Source organism: Protopterus annectens, chromosome 1.part0 (assembly GCF_019279795.1).
Source record: "Protopterus annectens isolate FY-2018-M chromosome 1.part0, PAN1.0, whole genome shotgun sequence".
Lineage (NCBI taxonomy): Eukaryota > Metazoa > Chordata > Ceratodontiformes > Protopteridae > Protopterus > Protopterus annectens.
The window spans coordinates 1,881,206,267-1,881,229,705 of record NC_056725.1 but is presented as its reverse complement, the minus strand read 5'-3'; the positions used below and the strand labels follow the sequence as shown (position 1 = coordinate 1,881,229,705).

The window sequence follows — 23,439 nt, the reverse complement described above, 5'->3', positions numbered from 1 at the left end:
GTATCTTTTAGCAATGGTTACATTTTACTAAATAATATCTTCATATTTACTTCTACTACAGCATCTCCATGGAAGATGTTGAAATGAGTCTTTGTCTTGTACAGGACCCAATCCAAAACTGTTATATAGGCAAAGCAGTCAAGCTCTCCCAAAATCAAGTTTAAACTTGATCTGTATTATGGTTTACATTTTTTGCTAGCTTAGTGCTGACTTCTCCATAACCCCTTCCTCCTGGTGCTAACACCCTGTGGGATTCCTCTTCGTGTCTCACTGCTAGGTTGGCCCTGTCCCTTGGCTATGCATCCCCTGTTCCTAGCCTCTGCCTTCACACTGCAGCCAAACTGGAGTTTTCTCCTACCTCTATGTCCCACCTCATGTACTAACATAACTGTCAGGCTATTTGAGCAATGGGAAGTTGCTTAAGCATGTGCACCACCATGAATCTTCTAAGGCAGCTATGTCTGCTCCATCCTCCTGCCCTCCAAACTGGTGTTCTCTTTGAGCTCCAGTCAGCATCAACGCTCTACTAAAGAGACAGCACGTTTCCTCCCCTCAGTATAGGCATGCTTATCCTCCCTGCCAGCATCATCAGACACCTGAGCAGGTAATCAAACTTGGATTACCTGGGTGATGGAGCTTTATCCCCTCTATGCCATCTGGTTGACGTTTTCTGTGTACGTACATGTACAGTGGTTAGTGGTGCTGCCTTATAGCAACTGGTCCCCAGGTTGATTCTTGTATGGGATATCTTATGTGCTCTACATGTGTTCATGTTTTTTTTCTGTAGTGTCTGCATTCAAATGAGCCTGCCATAAGTCTCCTGGTTTGATGGGGTAGGCAACAGATCCCAGTGATCCTGAACCAGATAAAATAGATACAGAAAATGGTTGGACTGTGACTTTAACTACAAATGTATTTATGGTACAATAGCTTCAAGAGTAGAATGGTTATTAACAAACAATGCCACTTGTTAAGGATACAGTTTTCTGGGCGTGAGAACAGTTTTTGTTTCCCCTACAGAAAAAGGAAAACCTTGGCCCAAGCTGGGTGCCATTTTCCTACAGAAGTATAATTGTTCATACAGTGCTTTTAAAGTCCTCTGATGTCAGTAAGTCATTCAGTTATTGATTTTGTCACAAACAATGACATATAAGCCCTATAAAGCTTCATTAACATTTTAGAGTCTTTATTTTTGTATATTTTCATCATACTGGTAGATTAATTTAACCTGTTAAAATGAGAAAGAGGTCTTTGCTTATGTTCTGTTTTTCTGTGTGTTTCAATCTGTATGCAATCATTCCTCTCAGGCAAAATAGTTTATCATTTATTGTAATATTGCTATGCACTTCTGCATAGCTACCAAGCTGGCTTATTTTCTGTTCTAGGATGCCTACACAATCTCTCACTTTAGTGGGCTATAGTAACAGACTACAAATCAAAATGAGAAGTCAGTCAGTTATAAATAACACATGCTGTTACCATTTGCATGACTTGAAAGAGGGTCTTCGGCTGGCCTCTGAAACAGAAATACAGAAAAAGAACTTAGTTTGCAATACATGGATCCAGGAAGCAATGACACCTGTAGTGCAGCAGGTAGAAAAGCATCAAATTAGGAAATACCAAACAGCACTTTAAAACGGGCCTGCTCACAGAAACAGAGGCCAGTTGATTGTGGAATGGAATTTTTAAACTAAGAGATTTGGCAAGTATGAGATATGGACTGTGTCTCACCAACATTATGCATGTTATCCCAGTGCTAACGTGTAATCTAGGCCTCAGTTTCATTTGAAAAGGAAAATAAATAAATAAAAGACCACGTGAAGAGCCTGTTAGAGGCCAACTATTTGGCTGCATATAAATCACTAACTCATCACATAAAAACCTCAAATAACTGCATTTTACACAGAAACAGACTTTGATGTATGACAAGGACCACATGGCCCACTCAGTATGATTATACTTTTAACAGACAAGCTGAAGATTAAAGAAATATTCTGTCCTACACTTCTTAACATGGTCTTGGACTGCATCTTTGGATTGTATTACTTTATAGTGGATCTTAGGCAGCTCAACCATTAATGCTTTATCTTTCAGATCTGTGACTATTTCCTACAATTTCTAAGATTTCTATGAAATTAAAGGTCAAAAGGCACACTTAGACCAAAATGCTAGTTATTATATCAAAAATAAAAACATCAGTCAACATGTATCAGTTGACATTCCATCTGCACTGCACCACTTACTGGACCTGTAGCACATAATCCAATGTGATGCATGTATGAATCAGAAGAAATATTAATTCTGCGCTACAGCTTGTCAATCCTAACTAAAATGAAGGCTCTACATGAAAACTATGACATTTACATGTGGTTACTATTAGCTGTTTACATTTTCTGTCTAATATAACATATACAGCAAACCAACCAAGACTAAAAGTTTGTTTGCAGGCTGATCATGATCTCTCCATAAGGTCAGTATAAGTGGTTATGTCCAAATAAGCTTGTGAAACTATGCCATAGTCAATTAAATGATCAATAGGAACAATAAACTCTCCATGACCAAGAAAGGACACATATCAAATTTTAAATAAATAAGCTTAAAATAAACAAATAAATGCAAGATCAGTATCAGAAATTATCAAAACAGAGTGAAGCAGCCGTGAAAACCAGAATTTCACCTGGTAATCAACAACTAATGGTTTAAATAGTCACATCTGACCTGCATAATAAAACAGATGTTGATGTAGTTTAGGTTACTTGGCATAATAACCTTAATGGCTACTAAAGGATGATCCTTTAGATAAAGCATTAATATACCCACTGTAGTTGCAATTTTTTGTGTATACTGGGCCATAAAAGGCCCCTTTTCAGTGCAAGCCCAGGGAACAAAGCTCCACAGAAACAGAAGAAGAAATACAACTGAACTAGAATTATATATATAATAAGCATACAATTTAGCCTGAAAAGAAAAAAGCTCCGCAGTAAGAAAGGAAAAAAGAATACAGTTTGGAGTACAACTACACAAATGTGCATAAAGTACAGCAAATACTCCATCTGAAAAAAAAAATCCTTTAACAGACGGACATTAACTCCACAGAAACTTGTCCAAAAATAATAAATGGCATATGGTATAGAACATTGTAAGTTGCATTAAATAACAAAACATTAACAAGAGAGTAAAGTAAGACACTGCATATACCAGAATGTAAATACTGTACAGTTCTAAGATGGAGATTAACTATACAACAAATTGTCCGTAGCATTAATTCTAAATAACAATACTTAAAACATTGTTAATAATTAATAGTAATGGTAAAAATAATTTTAACATCATTTATAGTATTTATATTGATTACCTTCACATGAGTTTTACCTTGTGAATTAAGGGTTCATTTTTATGAGCCACATGGGTGGCATAGACAAAATGACACAGTCTAATTACCATCAATAACCATTTTAATGGCTACATGAACATGCAATTACTTGCAAAGATACATATGCATGAATATCCAAAGGCAGAAGAACTACACACACACACACAAAATGAGTGTTTGTATATGTATGTGCTATAAGCAAATTGCGCAAGGAATAAACCTGAGCTATCACCACTCCAGTTACAAAACAGAGCAAATCCAAATCCTACAGAAATGCCAATACCACAACTGCACTTAGTGTCATTTCTATACATTTCTATGGAGGGATTTTTTTTTCCAACAATGAAAAAGCAAACCACAATTTAGTACTTCAGCCATTTATGTAACAACCCTTATTACTCAGTACCCAATGGAAAGGTTACAAGGAAAGGTGAAAAATGCAAGCAAAGATTTGGAGACTTACCTTTAAGGATCGGTCTAACTTCTGGAAGACGAACACTGGTGGAGCAATTGCAGGCTTGTCTACAAAAAAGCACAAAATACAGATGTAAGTATACTGCGAGAACCATGCTACACTGAAAAATGTAAGTTCTTAAAATGAATAGCTTTTTAATCCCCTAAAAATTCTGCTATAGACCATTACTAAATAATAATCACTGACTTGACTTCATGCTATGCAAAGATAAAGTGTGCAGATAAGGATTTCTTAGTGCACTCAATCAGCACTCTCTGATTCACACTGTGTTCCACTGATGAGACTTTTCTGCTACAATTTTGTGAATTAGCATCTAATGGCTTCTATGACTGTTCCAGCCCTGCCACACAAATTGTCGTCTATTCACAGAACAGCTTAACCATGTTGGATCTCCTTTCCCGCACTCTAAATGAAATAAACATTCTCCTCATTGTTAGTGTGTCCTGCATCCAAGACTTTTAGGTGGGTGCAGAATTCAAACCTCAAAGTCACTCATATGAGGAGTGTATGGGGGTCTTGTCCTAACTGTTATTTTTTTTTTTCTGTTATAATTCAAATTAAACTATGACTGGCTATGTGTGCCAACTTGTAGATTTGTCCAGATGTTAGTCAAGGTAATGTAGTGGAACCCTCCTTGGAGTTCAGTATCTTTAAAAAAAAAATCACCTTTATTCATCAGCCATGGTGTAAATAAACACCACACATCATATATAGTTGCATATCAGAGATCCAATCAAATATTTTTACACCATCATTAAAGGAAAATAAAGCTGAAACATCTCCCTTTTGGAATGTCGGCATTCATAATGCTGAGTGCTGAAAATCCCGAAAGAAAAAGACCGTTTGGGGAGTTTTTCCATCTTTTTCAACTTTCTGGTTTAAAAGCCCATGTTTGTGCTTATTTCCCACCTTTCCTGTAACTAGTCTAGCCCAGATTTGCTGTATCCAGGACTGTTTGTAAGCTTCTGAGCCCCCCCAAGCCTTTCTATGTTGGAGATAAGCCTTCTAGCTTATCAGTGGGAGTGGTAAACACTAGGTAGCCTATCTACCACAAGAGTGGTTTCTGGCCCAGAAATTGTAGTTAATTGGCTGTTTGGGCAGTTTTTTTCCATCAATTTCAACTTTCAGATTTAAAATCCCGCATTTGTACTTGTTTCCCACCTTACCTATAACTAGTCTAGTCCAGATACAGATTTGCTGTATCCAGGACTGTTTGTAAGCTTCTGAGTCCCCCAAGTCTTTCTGTGTCAGATGGAAGCCTTCTAGCTTCTCAGTGGGAGTGGTAAGCACTAGGTAGCCTATCTATCACAAGAGGAGTGGTTTCTGGCCCAGAAATTGCAGTTTATTGGCCATTTGGGCAGTCTTCCCATCTCTTTCAAGTTTCTGGTTTAAAAGCCCATGTTTGCACTTGTTTTCTGCCTTTCCTGTAACTAGTCTAGTCCAGATACAGATTTGCTGTATCCAGGACGTTTGTAAGCTTCTGAGCAGTGCCAAAGTCTGCTCTTCAACTTTTCCTTTGGATCTGCTAGTTTTCCCCTCTACTGCACCTTTACTTAGTTATTAGTCTAGCACTTTACCAGACTTCTTGTAGCAATTATTCTAGCACACAAAAGTGCTACCAGCACTGTATGTTCTACAAGGAAACAGCTCCAGTACTTATTATTAATGTCCACCCCTGCAGGCATGGCTAAAGGTCAGTTCCCTGTGCTTTCTCCTATTAACCTGGTGAACTTGGGCATCCTGATGCAATGTAGTAACTGTTTCATGTACACAGACAACCCTCTCCTCTTAACTCACAACACTCAGACTTGCGAGAGATGCACTTATATATCCAAATTGGAAGCCATGCACTCTCCAGCCAAGACCGGAATAGCTGGTTAAAAGGAGAAGGTCAACACTTGCACCACACCACATGGTACACATAGCCCTCCAGAACACACACCAGCACTGCCTTCACATAAAAACACAAACCACACACTCACCTTAGTGGAGGCTCTCAATAAAAATCTATCCAAACAGCAGAGACCTCCAAGGCAGAAACGCACTCGACCACCACAACACAACACTAATCATGAGACAGATAACTCTCCTAAACAGTGTGCCACTCAACCAAAGCCCCTAAGCCAAAACAGCATGCCCAACAAGCTAGTCATAGGTGACTCGATAGTGAGGCACACTGATGTCCCACTCACTAGGATGAATAAGGAGAAAGTAGGTGCCAGGATCCGCCACATAATGCATCCACTCATGTCCCTCAACAACAGGTACAAATATGACTCTGTTATTGTACATGTGGGTGTGAATGACCCGAGACATACCTCCCTGGACTACACGAAAAGAGACATGCAGGAGCTCTCGGATTATGTAGCACAGGTGGGTATGACTCTAGCCCTGAGCAGCATCCTACCATCACCCAGAATGATACCACAGTACACACAGAAAATGATTGATTTCAACAATTGGTTAAGTTTCTGGTGTCATTCTAAAAGGATCCATTATCTGTCTGCCTGGGATTACACGATTGACAGACCTCGATGCTTTGTTAGAGATGGCCTGCATTTGTCATCCCTGGGCTTCTGGATACTGGCCAAGGCTCTTGCCACCCCTATACTGCCTTTTTTAGGCGATGTTCAAAAGACCAAATTACCACCGTAACAGCTACAAACAAATGCAATCTGAGGGTCATGCTGCTAAATGCTAGAAGTCTAAATTTCAAAATGCACTCACTCAAAGCACTCCTTAAAATGGAAAACATCGACATTTGTGCTGTAACAGAGACCTGGCTCAAGGCAGCAGAAAGCACCCCTGCACTACCAGGCTATAACTCATTCCACAACTTTTGGCCCCAGAACTTGGACCGAAGCTCCAAAAGTGGTGGTGTTTCCATATTCATAAAGGATGGGCACACCTCCAGACTAGTAGCCCAACATAACACATCAGAGATATTTCAGGTGCAGCTAACACTGGACAAGACAGCGATTCAGGTCATAGCCTGCTATAGGTCCCCAACAATGTCCCAAGACTCACACTCCATGTTCCTAAGCACCCTGGAGAATATTAGGGTCCAACCTAACACTTTCATACTGGGTGACTTCAACTACCCCTCCATTAACTGGGAAAACTACTCATGTACCAATACACTTGCCCAACATTTCCTGGAATTCATTAATTCTAATGCCGTGGACCAGCTCGTTCTTACCCCCACTAGAGAAAGCATCATCCTTGACCTGGTCATTACTAACATGGGCGACTGTTGCTCTACACCAATAGTCAACTCCTCCCTGGTTAGATCCGACCACAAACTAATCACCTTGGAAATCTACATCCCCCCTCCCTGCAAAGGTAACCACCATGAAAAACTTCTCCAGAGTTAACTTTGGGCTCCTAAAAACAGAGGTGGCTAACTTCACGGCACCCATGTAAATGGAGAATAGTTGGATGACTGCCGAATCATACACCAATGTGCTGTATGAACACATACACAAATGCATGGATCTCGCCATACCCAATAGAACCAAGACACTCTCCTCCAAAGATAGGAAGCCAATGTAGTGGTCCCCTGCCATAAACAAACTCTACAATAGAAGGAGGAAAAGTACAGTTTTGTACCTACCATAAATGTAGATGTTCGAGTGCTAATACAACTGCAGTCATAACAGATGGGTTCTCCTGCCATCAGGCGGGTCCTCGGTCGGCCGAATTCCAAAGTCTAGGTCCGGCGTCGGTTGTCGTCGCTTCTTCCCTGACGTCAGTGTGACAGGGGTATAAAGGAACCAGCCGATGTCATTTTCTTCAGTTTTTCTTGCCCCAGATGTCAGGTGCCCCCAGAAGGAAGGCAATACATAAATCTGTGTGATAATGCAGTGCAATATAATCAAAATACAGTAGTTGCAAGCAAATACATCATAAATGAAAACCCCAATCAGGTTGTATGAGGGTGTGTTAGCCTATAGGCCTGTCCCAAGAGGGGAAGGAGGGAGGGAAACCTGGACTGCAGCTGTATTAGCACTCGAACATCTACATTTATGGTAGGTACAAAACTGTACTATGTTCATCGTGCATACAGCTGCAGTCATAACAGATGGGTAGAATCCCAAATCTAAGAAAGGGGTGGTAGGCACTAGGTGGAACTAGGAGGAGCCAAAATGCCCTGCAAGACTGCAGTGGCAAAGCCTGCTCTAGATTTGGAGTATAATGGTAGGTTGTAGTGCTTGGAGAAGGTATGCACAGAACTCCAAGTGGCTGCTTCCAAAATATCCTTGGTAGGAACTCCTCTGAGGAAGGCTGCAGAGGTGGCTGTAGCCCTGGTGGAATGAGTTCTAATGCCTGTAGGAACAGTTTTGCCATGAAAGGAATAGCAAAAGCGTATGCAGTGGGCTATCCATTTTGAGATTGTCTGTTTGGAAATTGGCTTCCCTTGAGCTCCTACCGCATAGGCCACAAAGAGCTGTTCTGATTTTCTGAAAGGCTTTGTTCTGTCCAAATAATAACGCAGTTGTCTGTGGATGTCCAAGGAATGTAGTAATCTTTCCCCTTTGTTTTGAGGATTAGGATAAAAAGTAGGTAAATGTATGGCCTGATTTAAAGCTACCCTGGATACCACTTTAGGCATAAAGGACAGGTTGGTTCGTAAGGAAACTCTGTCCTGATGGAAGATGATAAAAGGCTGGACAGCCATGAGAGCCTGTAGTTCTGAAACTCTATGAGCTGAGGTGATAGCCAGAAGGAAAGCTGTCTTCCAGGATAAATATTGCAAATCTGATGAGGCAGCTGGCTCAAAGGGAGGCAAGGTCAGTTTTTCCAGAATGAAATTAAGATCCCAAGCAGGTATTGCTTGTTTCCTTGGAGGCCTTAAATTCTTAGCCCCTCTGAGGAACTGTCTTAAGAGAGGGTGAGAGAATAATGGTGGATCAGTGTTGTGTTCTGCAGAAATGGCTGAGGCATGTATTTTGATGGAGGAGAAAGAAAGTCCACTGCTTAGCAGTTCAGCCAGATATTGTAGTATTTGAGGTAAATTCAGTTTTCCAGGATCCTGGCCCTTTTTCTCATTCCAGACACAAAAACGTTTCCATTTTGCGGAGTAAGCTTTTCTAGTTGATGGCCTTCTGGCCTCCAAAATGACATCCTGCACCTCCTTGGAGAGTAGGGCCTGTTGTGATGCTAAGGAATCTTCCATGCGGCTAGATTGAGTGTTTTTAGCTGGCTGTGAAGAGTTTTGAAACTGTGCTGAGTCAGAAGAAGAGGCATTAGAGGCAGGGTCCATGGTGGGGAATACGTCAGGCTACTCAGGAGTGGGTACCAGTGTTGCCTTGGCCAGTCCGGAGCAATGAGAATCATCTTTGGTCTGTCTGCTTTGGTCTCTAATAGAACTTTGGGCAGCAAAGAGGAGGAAAGGCATAAACTGTCATTGATGTCCAACTGAAAGAAAGAGCGTCCACTCTCCAGGCCTTTGGATGGAAGATCCTTGAGCAGAATTTTGTCAATTGATGATTCTTGTGGGAGGCAAAGAGATCTATGTTTGGCCTTGCCCATTCTTGGATTATTTCTGTAAAAACTTTTGGATGCAATTTCCATTCGTGTGGATCTGTCATGTTCCTGCTTAGGTTGTCTGCCAGCGTGTTTTCCTTGCCTGGCAAGTACTGTGCTTGTAGTTCCATTTCTAAGTCCATGGCCATGTTCCAAAGTGACATGGCCAGTCTGCATAGGGGGTAAGAATGTGTTCCTCCCTGTTTGTTTATGTACCACATAACTGTGGTGTTGTCCATTCTTATCAATAGTTGACCTGGTTGTAGAAGGTCCTTGAAAGGTATAATAGCATTTATTACTGCTAGCATTTCTTTTTGATTGATGTGAAGGTGCTTTTCTTTTTGGGACCATTTGCCCTGAATGCACTGATCTGTCATGTGCGCCCCTCCAAGCGTAGTCTGAGGCGTCAGTTGTGATGACTTGATTTGCTTGAGGCTTGCTGAATGGAAGACCTGTGTTTGTTTGACATGCTTGAGCCCACCACAGAAATTCCTTTTGCAGACATGGAATTAGTGGTATTATTGTTTCCAAACTGTGGCTGTGTTGAGACCATATGTTTTTCAGGTACCATTGTAGTTTCCTCATATGCAGCTTTGCACATGGGATTAGTAAGATGCAAGATGCCATGAATCCCAGAGCCTGCAGGATTTTCCTTGCAGTCAGCCTGGTGCAATTTGCTAGTGTTCTGAAGTATTGAATTAGTTGCCCCTGCTTCTCTGACATGAGGTAGGCCATCTGGGTGTTTGTGTCCAACTTGGCACCCAGGAAAATTATCTTCCGAGAGGGTATTAGCCTTGATTTATTTTTGTTGACTGTGTATCCCAGAGATTTCAATAACATTATTACATAAGCCAGATGTTTCAGAAGAATGTGCTTGCTGTCCGCTTGGATCAGGCAGTCGTCCAAATAGGGGTATATTTGTATCCCTTGAAGTCTGCAGTAGGCAATTACTGATGCCAGGCATTTCGTGAATACTCTGGGCGCTGTAGATAAGCCAAAGGGCAATGCAGGGAATTGATAATGGGTTGAACCTGCAAGAAATCTGAGGTACCTTCTGCAATTTTGTCTGATTGGGACATGCAGGTATGCCTCCTTGAGGTCCAATGTTACCAGCCAAGACTCCTTGCCCAGCATGGGAAGAAGTTGCTGTAAAGTGAGCATCTTGAATTTTGGTACGAGTAAAAATGTGTTTAGGATGGATAGATCCAAAATAGGTCTCCAATCTTTTCCCTTCCTTGACACCAGAAATAGCCTGGAATAAAAACCTTGAGCTTGTTCGTGCGTAGGTACCTCTTGAATAGCTTTCATGTTTATGAGATCTGTAATTTGCCTTTGTGCCTCTGCCCTTTGATTGTGTGGCAGGTTTGGCATGCCTCTCATTTTTGGAAGGGTGTGAAAATGGAATTTGTAGCCTTTGTTTATAATGTCCAGGATCCATTTGTCCTTTGTGACAACATGCCAATTTTTTTGAAAATAATGCCAGCTTTCCTCCTAAGGGGGCTGCCATTTGAGACCTGGTTGGCATGCAAAGGGGAAAGTCATTGGGTTTGCTTTCTGAAAGATTGCGAGTTGTCCTCACCACCTCTTTGTGTAGGAGCTTGCCATTGTCTGCCTCTATACGATCCTTGGGATTGTCCTCTGCCCCTCGGGCGCCTGTATCTGCCTCTTTGGGGTCTGTCTGTGGCAGGAAAGGACCAGTTTTTGGAAGAGCAATTTCTGCTAAAATGTGGGGGTTGAACCTGTAGAAATTCTTTCACAGTTTGCATTGATTTAGCCTTTTCCTCCATTTTCCTTAATATCTCCTCAGCATTAGCACCAAATAGTACATCCTTTTGAAGAGGGGCGTCTAGTAATTTAGCTTTGACATGATCAGGCAAGGCTTGTTCCTTGAGCCAGGCATGCCTACGTATGACTGATCCTGTAACAGCAGCTCTACACGAGGCCTCTAGAGCATCAAAACCACATTGTAAGGTATGCTTACCCACTTGTTCTGCACTATGCATCAAATCCTGCCACTCCTTCAAGTCTGGTTGTTCAGGTTGTGACATTTTACTCTTCAGTTGTGATAACAAAAACTGTTGGTATTTTAGCATATGAAACTGAAAGTTTAAGGCCCTCATGGATAAGGTAGCTGAGGTATATATCTTTTTTCCCCACCTTTCTAAGGATCTGGAATCTCTCTCGGAAGGCAATGGATTTTTGGCAATGGAGGCCTTAACTCCCTTGGGGTCCTGTGAGATGGTTTCTGGGTCAGCAGCATGGCTTTTGTAAAGAAATTGGTGTGAGTCAGGAACCCTGCAGTACCGATCAGGCTTAACTGGAGCTGGAGGTAGAGAGTCCGGGTTAAAGCAGGCCTCCGAGTAAACATCATCTAGGATGTCCAAGACAGGAGGTATAGCCAGAGGCCTATGCTGAGGTAACAAGAGAAATTCCCTGAGCCTTTTCTTGGAATCTGAATAATCCTGGCCTTCCCAGTGGAAGTGTTCCCTTAAGGTATGCAAAGTTTCCCAAAAGAGTAATCCTCAGGGGGGGATACAGAAGGGATAGACTCCTCCACATCAGAGTCTTCAAAAGGGGAGTAAGAATGTTCCTCATCATCAGAGTGCTCTGAAATAATGGAGCCCTGATCAGAGGAGGGGGAATTTTCCTCCACTCTGGGCCTTTTGTCCGGTGGGGGCTGAGAACCCCTGATTAGAGTAATTAAATCCTCAGCCATTTTAAGCATCTGTTTCTTAGGCATGGGGCCTGGAGATGGGCCCTGTGTAGCTGGTCTCAGAGTGCATGGTTGCTTTAGACTTTGTGAAAGCCTTGATGGAGAAAGAAGAGGAAGGTCTGAAGACACCTTGAGTGGAGGTGGACCTGTCCACATTCTGAGTTTCAACGCCAAGAGTGGCTTCGGTATCTGAAGTCGGGGTGTGGGCCGAGGAGCCTGCGACCTCGGGCACAGGAGACACCGTCAAAGAAGTGTCGTCGGTAACCAGGGGCTGCGTAGGCGACTCACTGAGAACCGGACCACGTGTAGTCGGCTTTCGCGTGGTGTCGGTAGAGGCCGCGGACCTCGTGTGTCGGTTCTTGTCTTTGCGTTTTTTTAGACAAAACCAGAGTCGGAGTATCCGACGACATAGTATAGTTAAATGCTTTCTCAAAATAATGCTGGGTGAACTCCGCCCGACGCTTAATAGTGCATTTGTTGAATGTAGCACAAAAGCGACAGACCGAGATGTCGTGGTCTGGGCCTAAACAAGGTATACAGAAGGAATGGAAATCCTTATGCGGTATTTGCTTCCCACAAGAAATACAATTATTAACTTTGTCTGACATCGGTCTGAGGCAAGAAAAGTTTCCCCAATGGGGTACTTAGCTTTTAAGAAGACTTCGGTTTCCAAATTTCGTAATCTCAGGAGCTGGCCGACCGGCACTTGCGAACTGCTTCTGCTTCGGGCACCGTGCGGCAAGAAAGACTGAAGAAAATGGCGTCGGCTGGTTCCTTTATACCCCTCTCGCACTGACGTCAGGGAAGAAGCGACGACAACCGACGCTGGACCTAGACTTCGGAATTCGGCCGACCGAGGACCCGCCTGACGGCAGGAGAACCCATCTGTTTTGACTGCAGCTGCATGCACAATGAACATCTTATGCGGAATAAGGTGAAGTCCCATGACTGGAAAAACTCCCTTATCAGCTTCAACAAAAAGTTGAGATCCCTCATCAAATCCTCTAAAGCTAGCTATGAAAACAAAATTGCAGCAGACAGGAAAGACAACCACAAGGCCTTCTATAGTTATGTAAAGAATCTCCATGGCAATACTCAGATTTGCTCTGAGCTACTGCACAATGGTACCTCCTATACCGAGCCAACAGATTGCCAATATACTGGCCGACGGATTCAGTGCCAACATTACCCCTCTCTCCCTTCCCAAAGGTCCTATCACATTAACAGTAGATTGCCAGGCTCCCAGTATTACTGCTGCACAGGTTAAAACAGCACTGTCCAAGGCCAAAAATACAGCTTTTATGGGACCTGACAATATCCCTGGCTGTGTTCTACATGAACTACAGAGTGAACTGGCACCTCACCTGTGTGCCCTGTTCAATCACAGCCTCACCTCAGGCTTTGTCCCTACTGAATGCCGCACTGCTACAGTCATACCTCTCCACAAAGGAGGAGCGACTACAGACCCTGGGAACTATCGCCCCATTAGCCTAACAAGTTTGATATGCAAAGCTATGGAATGCATCATCATGGATCTAATAAACAAGAATATAGGGAATCTGCAAACTCTGGATCCCACAGGGTTTGGTTTTGTTAAGGGTAGATCATGCCTGCTCAACTTGGTTGACTTCTTTGAGTCAGTCACCAGAGCTGTGGATGAAGGCAAGGTGGTTCACACAGCCTACCTTGGTCTGGCGAAGGCCTTTGATACCATTCCCCACTCAGGAATCATAGAAAAACTCAGTAAGCTAGGCATCAACCCCTATATCACTAGGTGGGTTGCAAACTGGCTCACAGATAGAAACCACAGTGTGAAAGTAGCTGACTTCAAGTCAGACTGCCGACCAGTCATGAGTGGTGTCCCACAGGGTTCAGTCCTGTTTGGTATCTACTTCTCTGAAGTCCAGGCCAACACTGACTCTGGCTGACAAAGTTTGCAGATGATTGCAAGTTGTGAGCTATTATTAACTCCCCAAGTGATGTTGACATCCTACAGAAAGGCTTCACTGAGACCAACGACTGGTGTCAGAGCCATGGTCTTAAGCTCAATGCCAAAAAATGTGTTGTCATCCCCTTTGGGAAAAACCCAGTTCCCATGAATTACCACATCGATGGTAGTCCACTGAACACAGAAGGCGTTATAAGAGATCTGGGAACACAGGTTGACAGCAACCTCACTTTTGACCACCACATTGCCACTGTGATCAGAAAGTCCTTCTATGTGGCACATCTCATTATTAAGGGTTTTGCATCCAAGAAGAAAGAGGTTATTGTCTCCCTCTACTCTTCCCTCATTAGGCCAATCATTGAGTACAATGCCCCATTTGGCATGTACCTCACTAGACACCTGTAATAATTGGAGAGGCCGCAAAAGTACCTCACAAAGAGGATTCTAGGCCTTAAACACTTGTCCTATATGGACAGACTCAAAAAACTCCAACTATTCTCTGTCTCATATTACCTACTTAGAGGCAATCTCTGCTTGACTTACAAAGCCATGTCTAACCCAGCTCTGTTAGAAATGCTACATCTAAAGAAATCCTAATCCCTCCACACCACACGCTCTAGAGACCTCAAACTCATTACCACAATCAACAGAACATGCTGGAGGGACAGGTTTATAACCCAGAGACTGCCCATGCTATGGAATAGACTTCCTATACAGGTCAAATAGAGCACCTCACTGGTCCTGTTCAAGAGAAATCTTGATGAGTGGATGGGAAATAGAAAATTCACCTGATCACTCCAGTGGCTCTACTTGACAGAGGCACTGGGAACTAAGATTGGGTGGCATGATGCCAGGGTAATCCTATGCGTTAGGCTTGTAAAGGTTCCAGGACCATTAGCCTAGTGCATACCTATGAACCAAAAACACGGAGAAGAGCGAATCTCAAAAATCATTCTCCTCCTTAACTTAAAACGTATTTTTGCGGGGGGCAAGTTCCATCATGCACCCCCCCCCCATGAGCTTATATATATACCAATTCTGAGATCACCATACCTCGGAGAAAAGGGAATATTCCAAGAAATGGCATCTCGGACTTGATATATGTAAGTCTATTCGTTTGGCCATTCAGTCTCCATATTTCAGGATTCACTCTAGTGGGTCCCAATATTTCAAACGGTTACACTAAAACAGGCAGAAAATGATCATTCCATAGTTAGCTACACAAAAATATATTTCACATACTTACATAGTTACACTGGTACAGGTAATGTTTATAGATAGTCCTGAAAAAAAAGCCTTACCAGAGTAGTAGCTAGGTCATTTAGTGTCCTGGGAAAACCCCATAGTGGTAGTGTTCCACTTGAAGTTAAGGACCAAAAAAAAGTCCAAAAACGACCTTCTATAAAACTGTAAGCAAAGAGATGACAGATTATACTAGCAATACGAGTGATACCAGCTACAGCTCCTTAACCGGAGTTGCTCTGCGTTTAGCATCCTTTGCCAGAGGTCCATAGTTTAATCCAAGCCATCCAAAGTTAAGACCAAGAAATGAAGCTTATTTTGAGTTTGATCTGCACTTTTTCACCTGTATTTTACTGTTTTACTAAATTAATTTGTGCTTTTTGACTGTTTTTACTGTTTGTGCCTGCTTATTACCTGCACTTGTTTTGCACTGAAATATAGCTTAGTATAGACTAGATCCAGACTTGCTGAATTTAGCCTGTTTTTCATACACAAACTCAAATCTAGCCCATCTTACATTAAGAAGGGCTCCCTGTACCCTTGTGTCAGAAGATCATGGATATAGCATTGTCTGAGCAAGGAACTGCAGGAGGAAGGATCATTGTGTGATTTCCTATTAAGCAGACTAGTTTAAAACCATTTAATTTTGCTTGTTTATAAGCCTCGTACCACACAAACGGTTGTTAGCTGTGCCATGTATGGACTCAAATGCCTAGAAACTATTTTTTCCCTCACTCACACCAGTCAGTGCAACCCTCCCAGGTTCGCTGCTGTTCTGTGGGCAACACATCTGTGCACTTCTGCACTGCAGACAACTCTGCTGAGCACTGAGCAGTGTCACCCTACTTTTCATCCCTGATCTTCTATAGAATAAGTCCCTGTTAATTCCAGAGCAAGAGTTGATCTAATTTTGCCTATCACAAATTAGTATTTAAGAATTACCTGCTACTATGTACAGTCAGTTTTCCAACATTTCTCCAGCCAGCCTGATTGACGTGGGCATCCTAAGGCAATGTAGCAATTGCCTCATGTATATTGATAATCACTTGCTCCTAAACCAAACAAATACAGTATGTGAGAGATGTAACTATACCATGAAACTAGAATCAGTTCTCTCACATAACAATAAACAAGACATCAAATAGGTTGTCAGCACGCATACCTCTCCACTCACACAAGATAAGGTCAAAACACATAAACCCACATATGTGGAGGTACTCACTAAGAGCCTACCAAAAGACCACAGGTGTCCCAAGTGAAAACAACCTACACATACTGGTACAAGAACAGAATCAACCACTACATATAACTCACATATCAAAGTCTCAGCAATTAAGCCATTAAGGCAAAATTCCTCGAAACTTAATGTCCTAGTCATAGGCAACTCATTAGTGAGACACACAGATGCCGCATTAACCAGGTTGTTCAAGGAGAAGGTCACAGTCAGCTGTCTGTCAATCCATCAATCATGCATGCACTCAGGTCACTCAGCAGCAATTACCATTATGACTCTGTCATAGTACATGTTGGAGTGAATGACTTGAGATGTACCTCTCTGGGCTATATGAAGAGAGACATGACTGAACTCTCAGATTATGTGTCCCGGGCAGGTATGTCCCTAGCCCTAAGAAGCATTCTACCTTTACTGAGGATAATGTTGCCACAATACAGACAAAAATGATTGATTTCAATAATTCGCTTGTCTTATGGTGTTACTCCAGGGGAATCCACTATCTGATAGCCTGGGAAGACATGGTAGACAGACCACTCTGCTTTGCCAAAGATGGCCTTCACCTGTCTCCTCAAAGCTTCCGGATACTGGCAAAGATGCTTGCCTCACCCATAGTGCCCTTTTAGGCAATGTCAAAACACCAATACTTCTGATGTAAAGAAACCCACTAGAGACAAACTCAAGGTCATACTACTTAATGCTAGGAGCCTAAACAGTAAACTGCACTCCTTGGAAGCACTCCTCACCTTGGAAGATGCTGACAACTGTGCAGTCAATTTTACTTGGTTCAAGGCCGCAGAGAGCAACCTGCCTGGCCATACAAGGCTACAATGCCTTCCACACGTTTAGACCTCAAAACAAGAGTGAAAGAACCAAAGCTGGAGGTGTATCCATCTTCATTAAATCCAAATACATCTCAAGACTGGTAAAACAGTACAAATCTCTTCAGCTAGTCCAGGTCCAAATAACTACAGACAAAATACCCTACCACATCACTGCTAGCTACAAGTCCCCGACCATGAACCAGGAGAAGCATATCGCCTATCTGGACTTGCTAGAGTCGCTCAGTATATTGCCTAATATCTTGGTCATTGGAGATTTCAACTATCCTTCCATCAGCTGGGTGACTTACATGAGCACAAGCATGATTGCTCTGAGGTTTCTGGATTTTATTAATTCAAATGCCCTGGAACAGTTTGTCTGCACCCTCACAAGGGGCTCAAATGTCCTACACCTATTGCTCACCAACATGGGGGGGGGGTCACTGCACTTGTGTTCCCCTCTCTGTTAAGATCAGACCATAAATCAGTCTCACTTGGAAGTAAACATCAGACCTGACACCCCCACAGGATTACAGCACTGAAAAGTTTCTCCAAAGCAAACTATAGCCTACTAAGCAATGGTATAAAAAGTTTCAAAGCCCCTGCTAACATAGCCAACAATGGCTCCTATGTAGAAGAGTACACAAATGCCCTGTTTAGCCCCTTAAACAAATGTATTGACTCAGCTGTACCTGACAAGACTAAAGTCAGGTCCTCCCAAAAAAAAAACAAGCCACCCTGGTGGACTATAAGTATAAATAAGTTATATGACAAAAGAAAGAAACTGATATCTAAGAACAAGAGGGAACTTACAGAGGAATAATACCCTCCACAGCTTGAACAAGCAAATCAGAAATTGTGTAAAGTCCTCTAAGGCTAGTTAAAAGACTAAATTTGCATCCCTAACTAAAGACAACCATAACACATTCTTTAGCTATGTCTGAAACCTAAAAGGGAATGCCCAGCTGTGTGCTGAACTTATTGTGGACAGTACCACTCACACTGAACCTGAAGAAATTGCCAACCTGCTAGCTTTCAGACTTGACAAAAACTTCAGCCCTCCCCAACTGTTCTCTCAAACACACTGTTCTTTCAAACAACAATGGTCACATAACTACACTGAAAACATTGTTTCTCCTATTAGTGGGTTATAAAAACATTTAAAATAAACAGGCCATCTGTATAGGAACATTTTGTATGTTAACTCTACAAAATCATTAAATTAAACATTTTACTAACTGGCTTAAGACTCGTCTAGGCTAACATTTAAATTTACAACTATTTATGTAAATTAAACAGCAACTTATGATCAGTCCAAATACCTTTTGTCAATCCAGGAATACCATACATTTAATGTATGGCCAGCCATTTCTCAACTAGCTCAATCTAGTTAACTACAAAATAAATATTGGTCTTTCTGGGCAGTGCTTACTTAACAAACAGTACAGTGTAGTATGTTTTCCACATACATAACAAAACCTTTACACAAGTAGTGAAGACATCCTCACTCTGCAATTATTATGCCAAGCATACTTTTTAGAATACAATGTTAACATAATAAATTGCAGATCATTAGATCATCAGACAGAAAGTTACAGTAATAACTGGATCAAATAGATCTGGTAAGATGTTGCATACATGATCTATAAGTCTTGCTTTGTTAAACTAGCATAAGGCATATGTCCCCTAGATTTTCTTCTTATTTTTTTATTTTATTTTATTTTTGTTGACTAGGTCAGTCCCACTAGGCTTATGGAAGGCCCGAGGAAGTATTTATACTACTAGAGTACGGGGAAGAAGTACTGAGTTACTTAAGCAGATTAGTAAAGAAGATGGTAGTGTAATAACAGAAATAAAAAAAAAAAAACATAAAAGAGGAAATAGAAAGAACTCAGGAAAAGATTATGAATACAGTAAGAGAAAAGAAGGTAGTAAAAAAAACATGGAAAGACAAAAAGTTAACAGAAAAAGAAAATAAAGAGTTGGAAGAGGATATTTTTGAAACATAAAATATTAGGATAAGTAAATATAGATTTGGTTGCAGGATCACATGGAATAGGGTAAGAAATCTATAAAAATCTAAGGGATTGGCAAAAAATATATTTTTAAAGATTTTGAATGAATGGTTACACGAATACTTTATGTATAAAGAATTATACATTGGAACAATTAAATTCATATGTAAGAAGGACAATAGAAGACAATTAAAAAAATGGAGACCAATAGTATTGAAAAGTAATGATTTTAAGATCTTTATACAAATAATGCAGAAGAGATTTTAAACTAAAATAAAAACTGTTACGGAGGATAGTATATACAATATAAATGGGAAGGGTTGTCAAGAATTATTAATGATAGAGAAACTCTGGATGATATTATGAATATAAAAGAAGAAGCAAAAATCATGATAGGAGGCCTTAATAAGGCATTCGATACAACTGGACATGAAATATTATGGGTAATGAGAAAATTAAGACATTATGTATGTTAGCGTATAGTAATAATTGCAAAAAAAAGTTGGATAAAAGAAGTAATAACTTGCACAAATTATTGTCTAGAGGTGATATGGATGGCATTAAATAAAGAAAAAAGTAAAGGTTTAGGTGATGTAGTAAAAGATAGGGGTATATACTTTACAATGAATTACACTTCTGTGTTAGGTATAAAATTTGGGAATAAAGATGCATGCAGAATTCAATGGGATAAAAAACAAAAAAAAAAATAAAACAAACCTGTCTTTTCTGAAGAACATAAAAATTATCTTTCAGAAAAAAGGCTTACTTGATAAAATCAGTTCTGATGGGAAAAATAGCATACTTAGCTGTACTTATGTTATCAACAGTATTTGAAAAGGAATTACTGCAGAAAATGTTTTCATTTATATGGAGTTCTAGATTAAACCCAGTAAAAAAGTGTATAAATGAAGAAATAAAAAGTTACCAAGAAAAAAATCTATTTTTGTGGCAAAAAAAATTTATGATATAGAAACAGATAGAAAAGTATGGCATAAGAATGTAATGATAAAACATTACTATGTAAAACCATGGGACAATCTAACAGATGAAAAAAAATAAATGCTATAAAAATAAAAAGTAAGTGGTGCAATCAGATTTTTGTGGATATTGGTAATAGATAAATTGTCAGGAAAAGGAAATATGTCATATAAAAAGAAATGTGATAGAATATGTTTACTTTGTCAAGAAGAAGTAGAAACTATGGAACTTGGGTTTTTGAAATGTAAAAGAGTAAAATAGTTATGAGGAAAACTATGTAAAGAAGATTTTTTTGAGGCTATAAAACATTGAAAACATACTTTCCTGGGTGTCACAAAACATCGCCTATGAAACCATTCTCCTAGGAGATGTAACCATTGATTGGAGTTCCCTTGACACCTCCTCCCCTGCCCAAAGCATCAATTAGTTCAGCTTTACTCAGCTAATTACTACCCCTACAAGACTAAACAAAAACTCCAATAAAGGTACAACACTTGACTGAATCCTAACCAACAACTCCCACCTCTACCATAACCCTCGAACCCTCCCTGATGCCCTGAGTGATCACTCACCCATCACTATTCACAGATACACTCCCTAGCTAAATAAACTACATCTATACAAATTCTGCTGTAAACTCTCTGATTTCAACCCCGCTGTCTTCAATGATAGACTTTCCTCTGTAAATTGGTCTAACCTGCACTCGCTTCCTCTCAGTGATTCTGTACTCAAATTCAATCACATCTTTCTCGACATACTTGACTCACTAGCACCCCCTCACAAAATAAGAATCAAATCAAACTATGCCCCTTGGCTCAGTAAAGAAACTCATACACTAATGCACAAAAGAGACTATGCCTGGAAAACCTGGCAAAAAACTAAACTCCCCCCTCACCACCAGTTATTTAGAAAAATAAGAAATCATACCAAAAAACATATCATGATAAAAAAATTCTACCTCAAGGCATAATCCACCCATCAATCCAACCCCCAAAATTTCTGGAAAAATATTAACTCAGTCCTTCACCCTGGTAAAGGCCAAACTCTCAGCCCTTACCCTAACCTTTCAGACCAAGACACTGCCTCCCTCCTTAACCATTTTTTTTTATTGATACCATCAGCAAACTAATGCCAACCACAACCTCCCCTAAAAACACCTCCTCAAACCACAAATAATGACACATTTTTCTGTCAACCCTGTCGCTACATCCTACATAAAGTCTTGCCTTCTAAAAGTTAAACCTTGCTCACCCTCTGCCGACAATCTACCCCCCACTTTCTGAAACTAGCAGCTAACTCTATTGCCTATCCAATTTCAAAACTTATCAATAGATCCATTAGAGAAGCTACTATGCCTGACATCTGAAAGCCCTTCTACGTGATTCCCCTTCACAAAGGTGGCAACTCCACTGATCCCTCCAATAATAGACCCATTGCTATACTGTCCCCACTATCTAAAATTCTCAAAAAATGTGTACATAACCAGATACTGAAATTCCTCACCCATAATAACCTCTCATCTACCCAACATGGATTTCGACCAAATGACAGAACCACTACTGCCCTTCTCCCCTTTACTCACAGTATTGCAGAAGCTAGAGTTAACAAATTGGTGTCATCTCTGTTCTTAGACCTTTCAAAAGCATTTGACACAGTATCACACTCCAAACTACTTAACAAACTGTCTGACTTAAACCTTTCCTCCTCTACTCTCTGCTAGTTCTCCAGCCATATCTCAGTCTGTCAAATGTCAGTCTTCTTATTCTACATTTCTACCAATTCACACTGGCATACCACAGGGCTCTATCCTGGGACCTCCCATTTTTAACATTTTTACCAATTACCTCCATTCTTCCACTACCTACTCAACCCTCATATAGAACACAGACAACTCTACTCTGATCACATTTTCAAGCTCAGTCTCACAACTTCAGATACTTACAACAATCTTTCCTCTTGGTTGAAAACTGGCTTAATGAAAATCGGCTCATTCTGAATCCTAAAAAAACACAACTCCTCTTTTTCCCCAAGGCTAGTGATCACCTTAAGCTCACCTTCTCCATTACTTCCCTAAAGAAAACCATCATCAATGTTGAAACTCAAACTAAACTACTAGGGATGACAACTGATGACCAATTAAAATTTACATATCCAGCAATCAATTAAGAAAACCAATCAAAAGCTTGGTCTTTTATATCGGAATAAAAACTTTCTATTTTCTAATTCCAGACTATCCCTGGCACAAGTCTACCTACTTCCTAGTTTCCTCTATGGAGCCCCAGTTCTTACTAACCTGCAATCCAGCCTGCTCTCCAAACTGGAACAAACTTATAATAAAATCGCAAACTTTGCTGCTAACCTACCTAATTACACCTACCATTGTCTTGCTCTTAATAAGCTACACTGGACTGAACTCCCTCATCAACTTAAATGATCTCAACTCCACATAACCCACTTCCTTCTCAATAACCCTAGCGCTTGTCCCTCTCTCTCCAGTCTGATCACCTACTATACCCCTTCCCGCCCCTTATGTAGCACTGATAAATTCCTTCTACAAACCTATAGCCCCAAAATGAACATTAGCAATCTTCTATATAAATGCTCCATAACAAAATTCTGGAACAACCTCACTACCAACTTACATTCCATTACTCACGCTAACCTCTTCAAAAAAGAACTAAAGAACTTTTTCCAGAACACTTGGCTATGCCCCTGCCATGACCCAATCTAATCCTGCTTCTATTACCTATTATTTCCCTTACCTCTTTCTTTGGACAGCATGTTTTCTGGCTCTGCTTAGTTAATGAATGAACTATATGTACTGTATGCAACTATGTTTTTCATCATTATATTCATTTGTCATTATTAAGTTTCCTTTCTTAGTTTGTAAATGCATAATATCTTACTGTGTGTGTGTGTGTGTGTGTGTGTGTGTGTGTGTGTGTGTGTGTGTGTGTATATATATATATATATATATATATATATATATATATATATATATATATATATATGGGCTACCTTCATTTCGTTGAAAGCTCATTTGACTGACACTCATTTGACTGAGACCAAATGACTGAAACTTCATTTTACTGACAGTTCATTTGACTGACAATTGGT

At 40.7% G+C, this 23,439-nt stretch overlaps 1 protein-coding gene across 4 annotated transcripts in view; it reads right to left on the bottom strand.

Annotated features, from left to right (window-relative positions):
• The window catches only part of RANBP3L (RAN binding protein 3 like), a 268,930-nt gene that overhangs the window by 147,694 nt on the left and 97,797 nt on the right, over positions 1 to 23,439 (bottom strand). For 3 of the 4 annotated variants that reach the window (XM_044069962.1, XM_044069963.1, XR_006364599.1), the window contains exons 2-3: positions 3,837 to 3,895; positions 1,480 to 1,516 (exon numbers count right to left, since the gene is read on the bottom strand). In XM_044069962.1, the coding sequence (XP_043925897.1) occupies positions 1,480 to 1,516; positions 3,837 to 3,895 (96 nt within the window). The remainder of the gene's footprint in view (positions 1 to 1,479; positions 1,517 to 3,836; positions 3,896 to 23,439) is intronic. The other variant, XM_044069964.1, reaches the window with a different exon arrangement.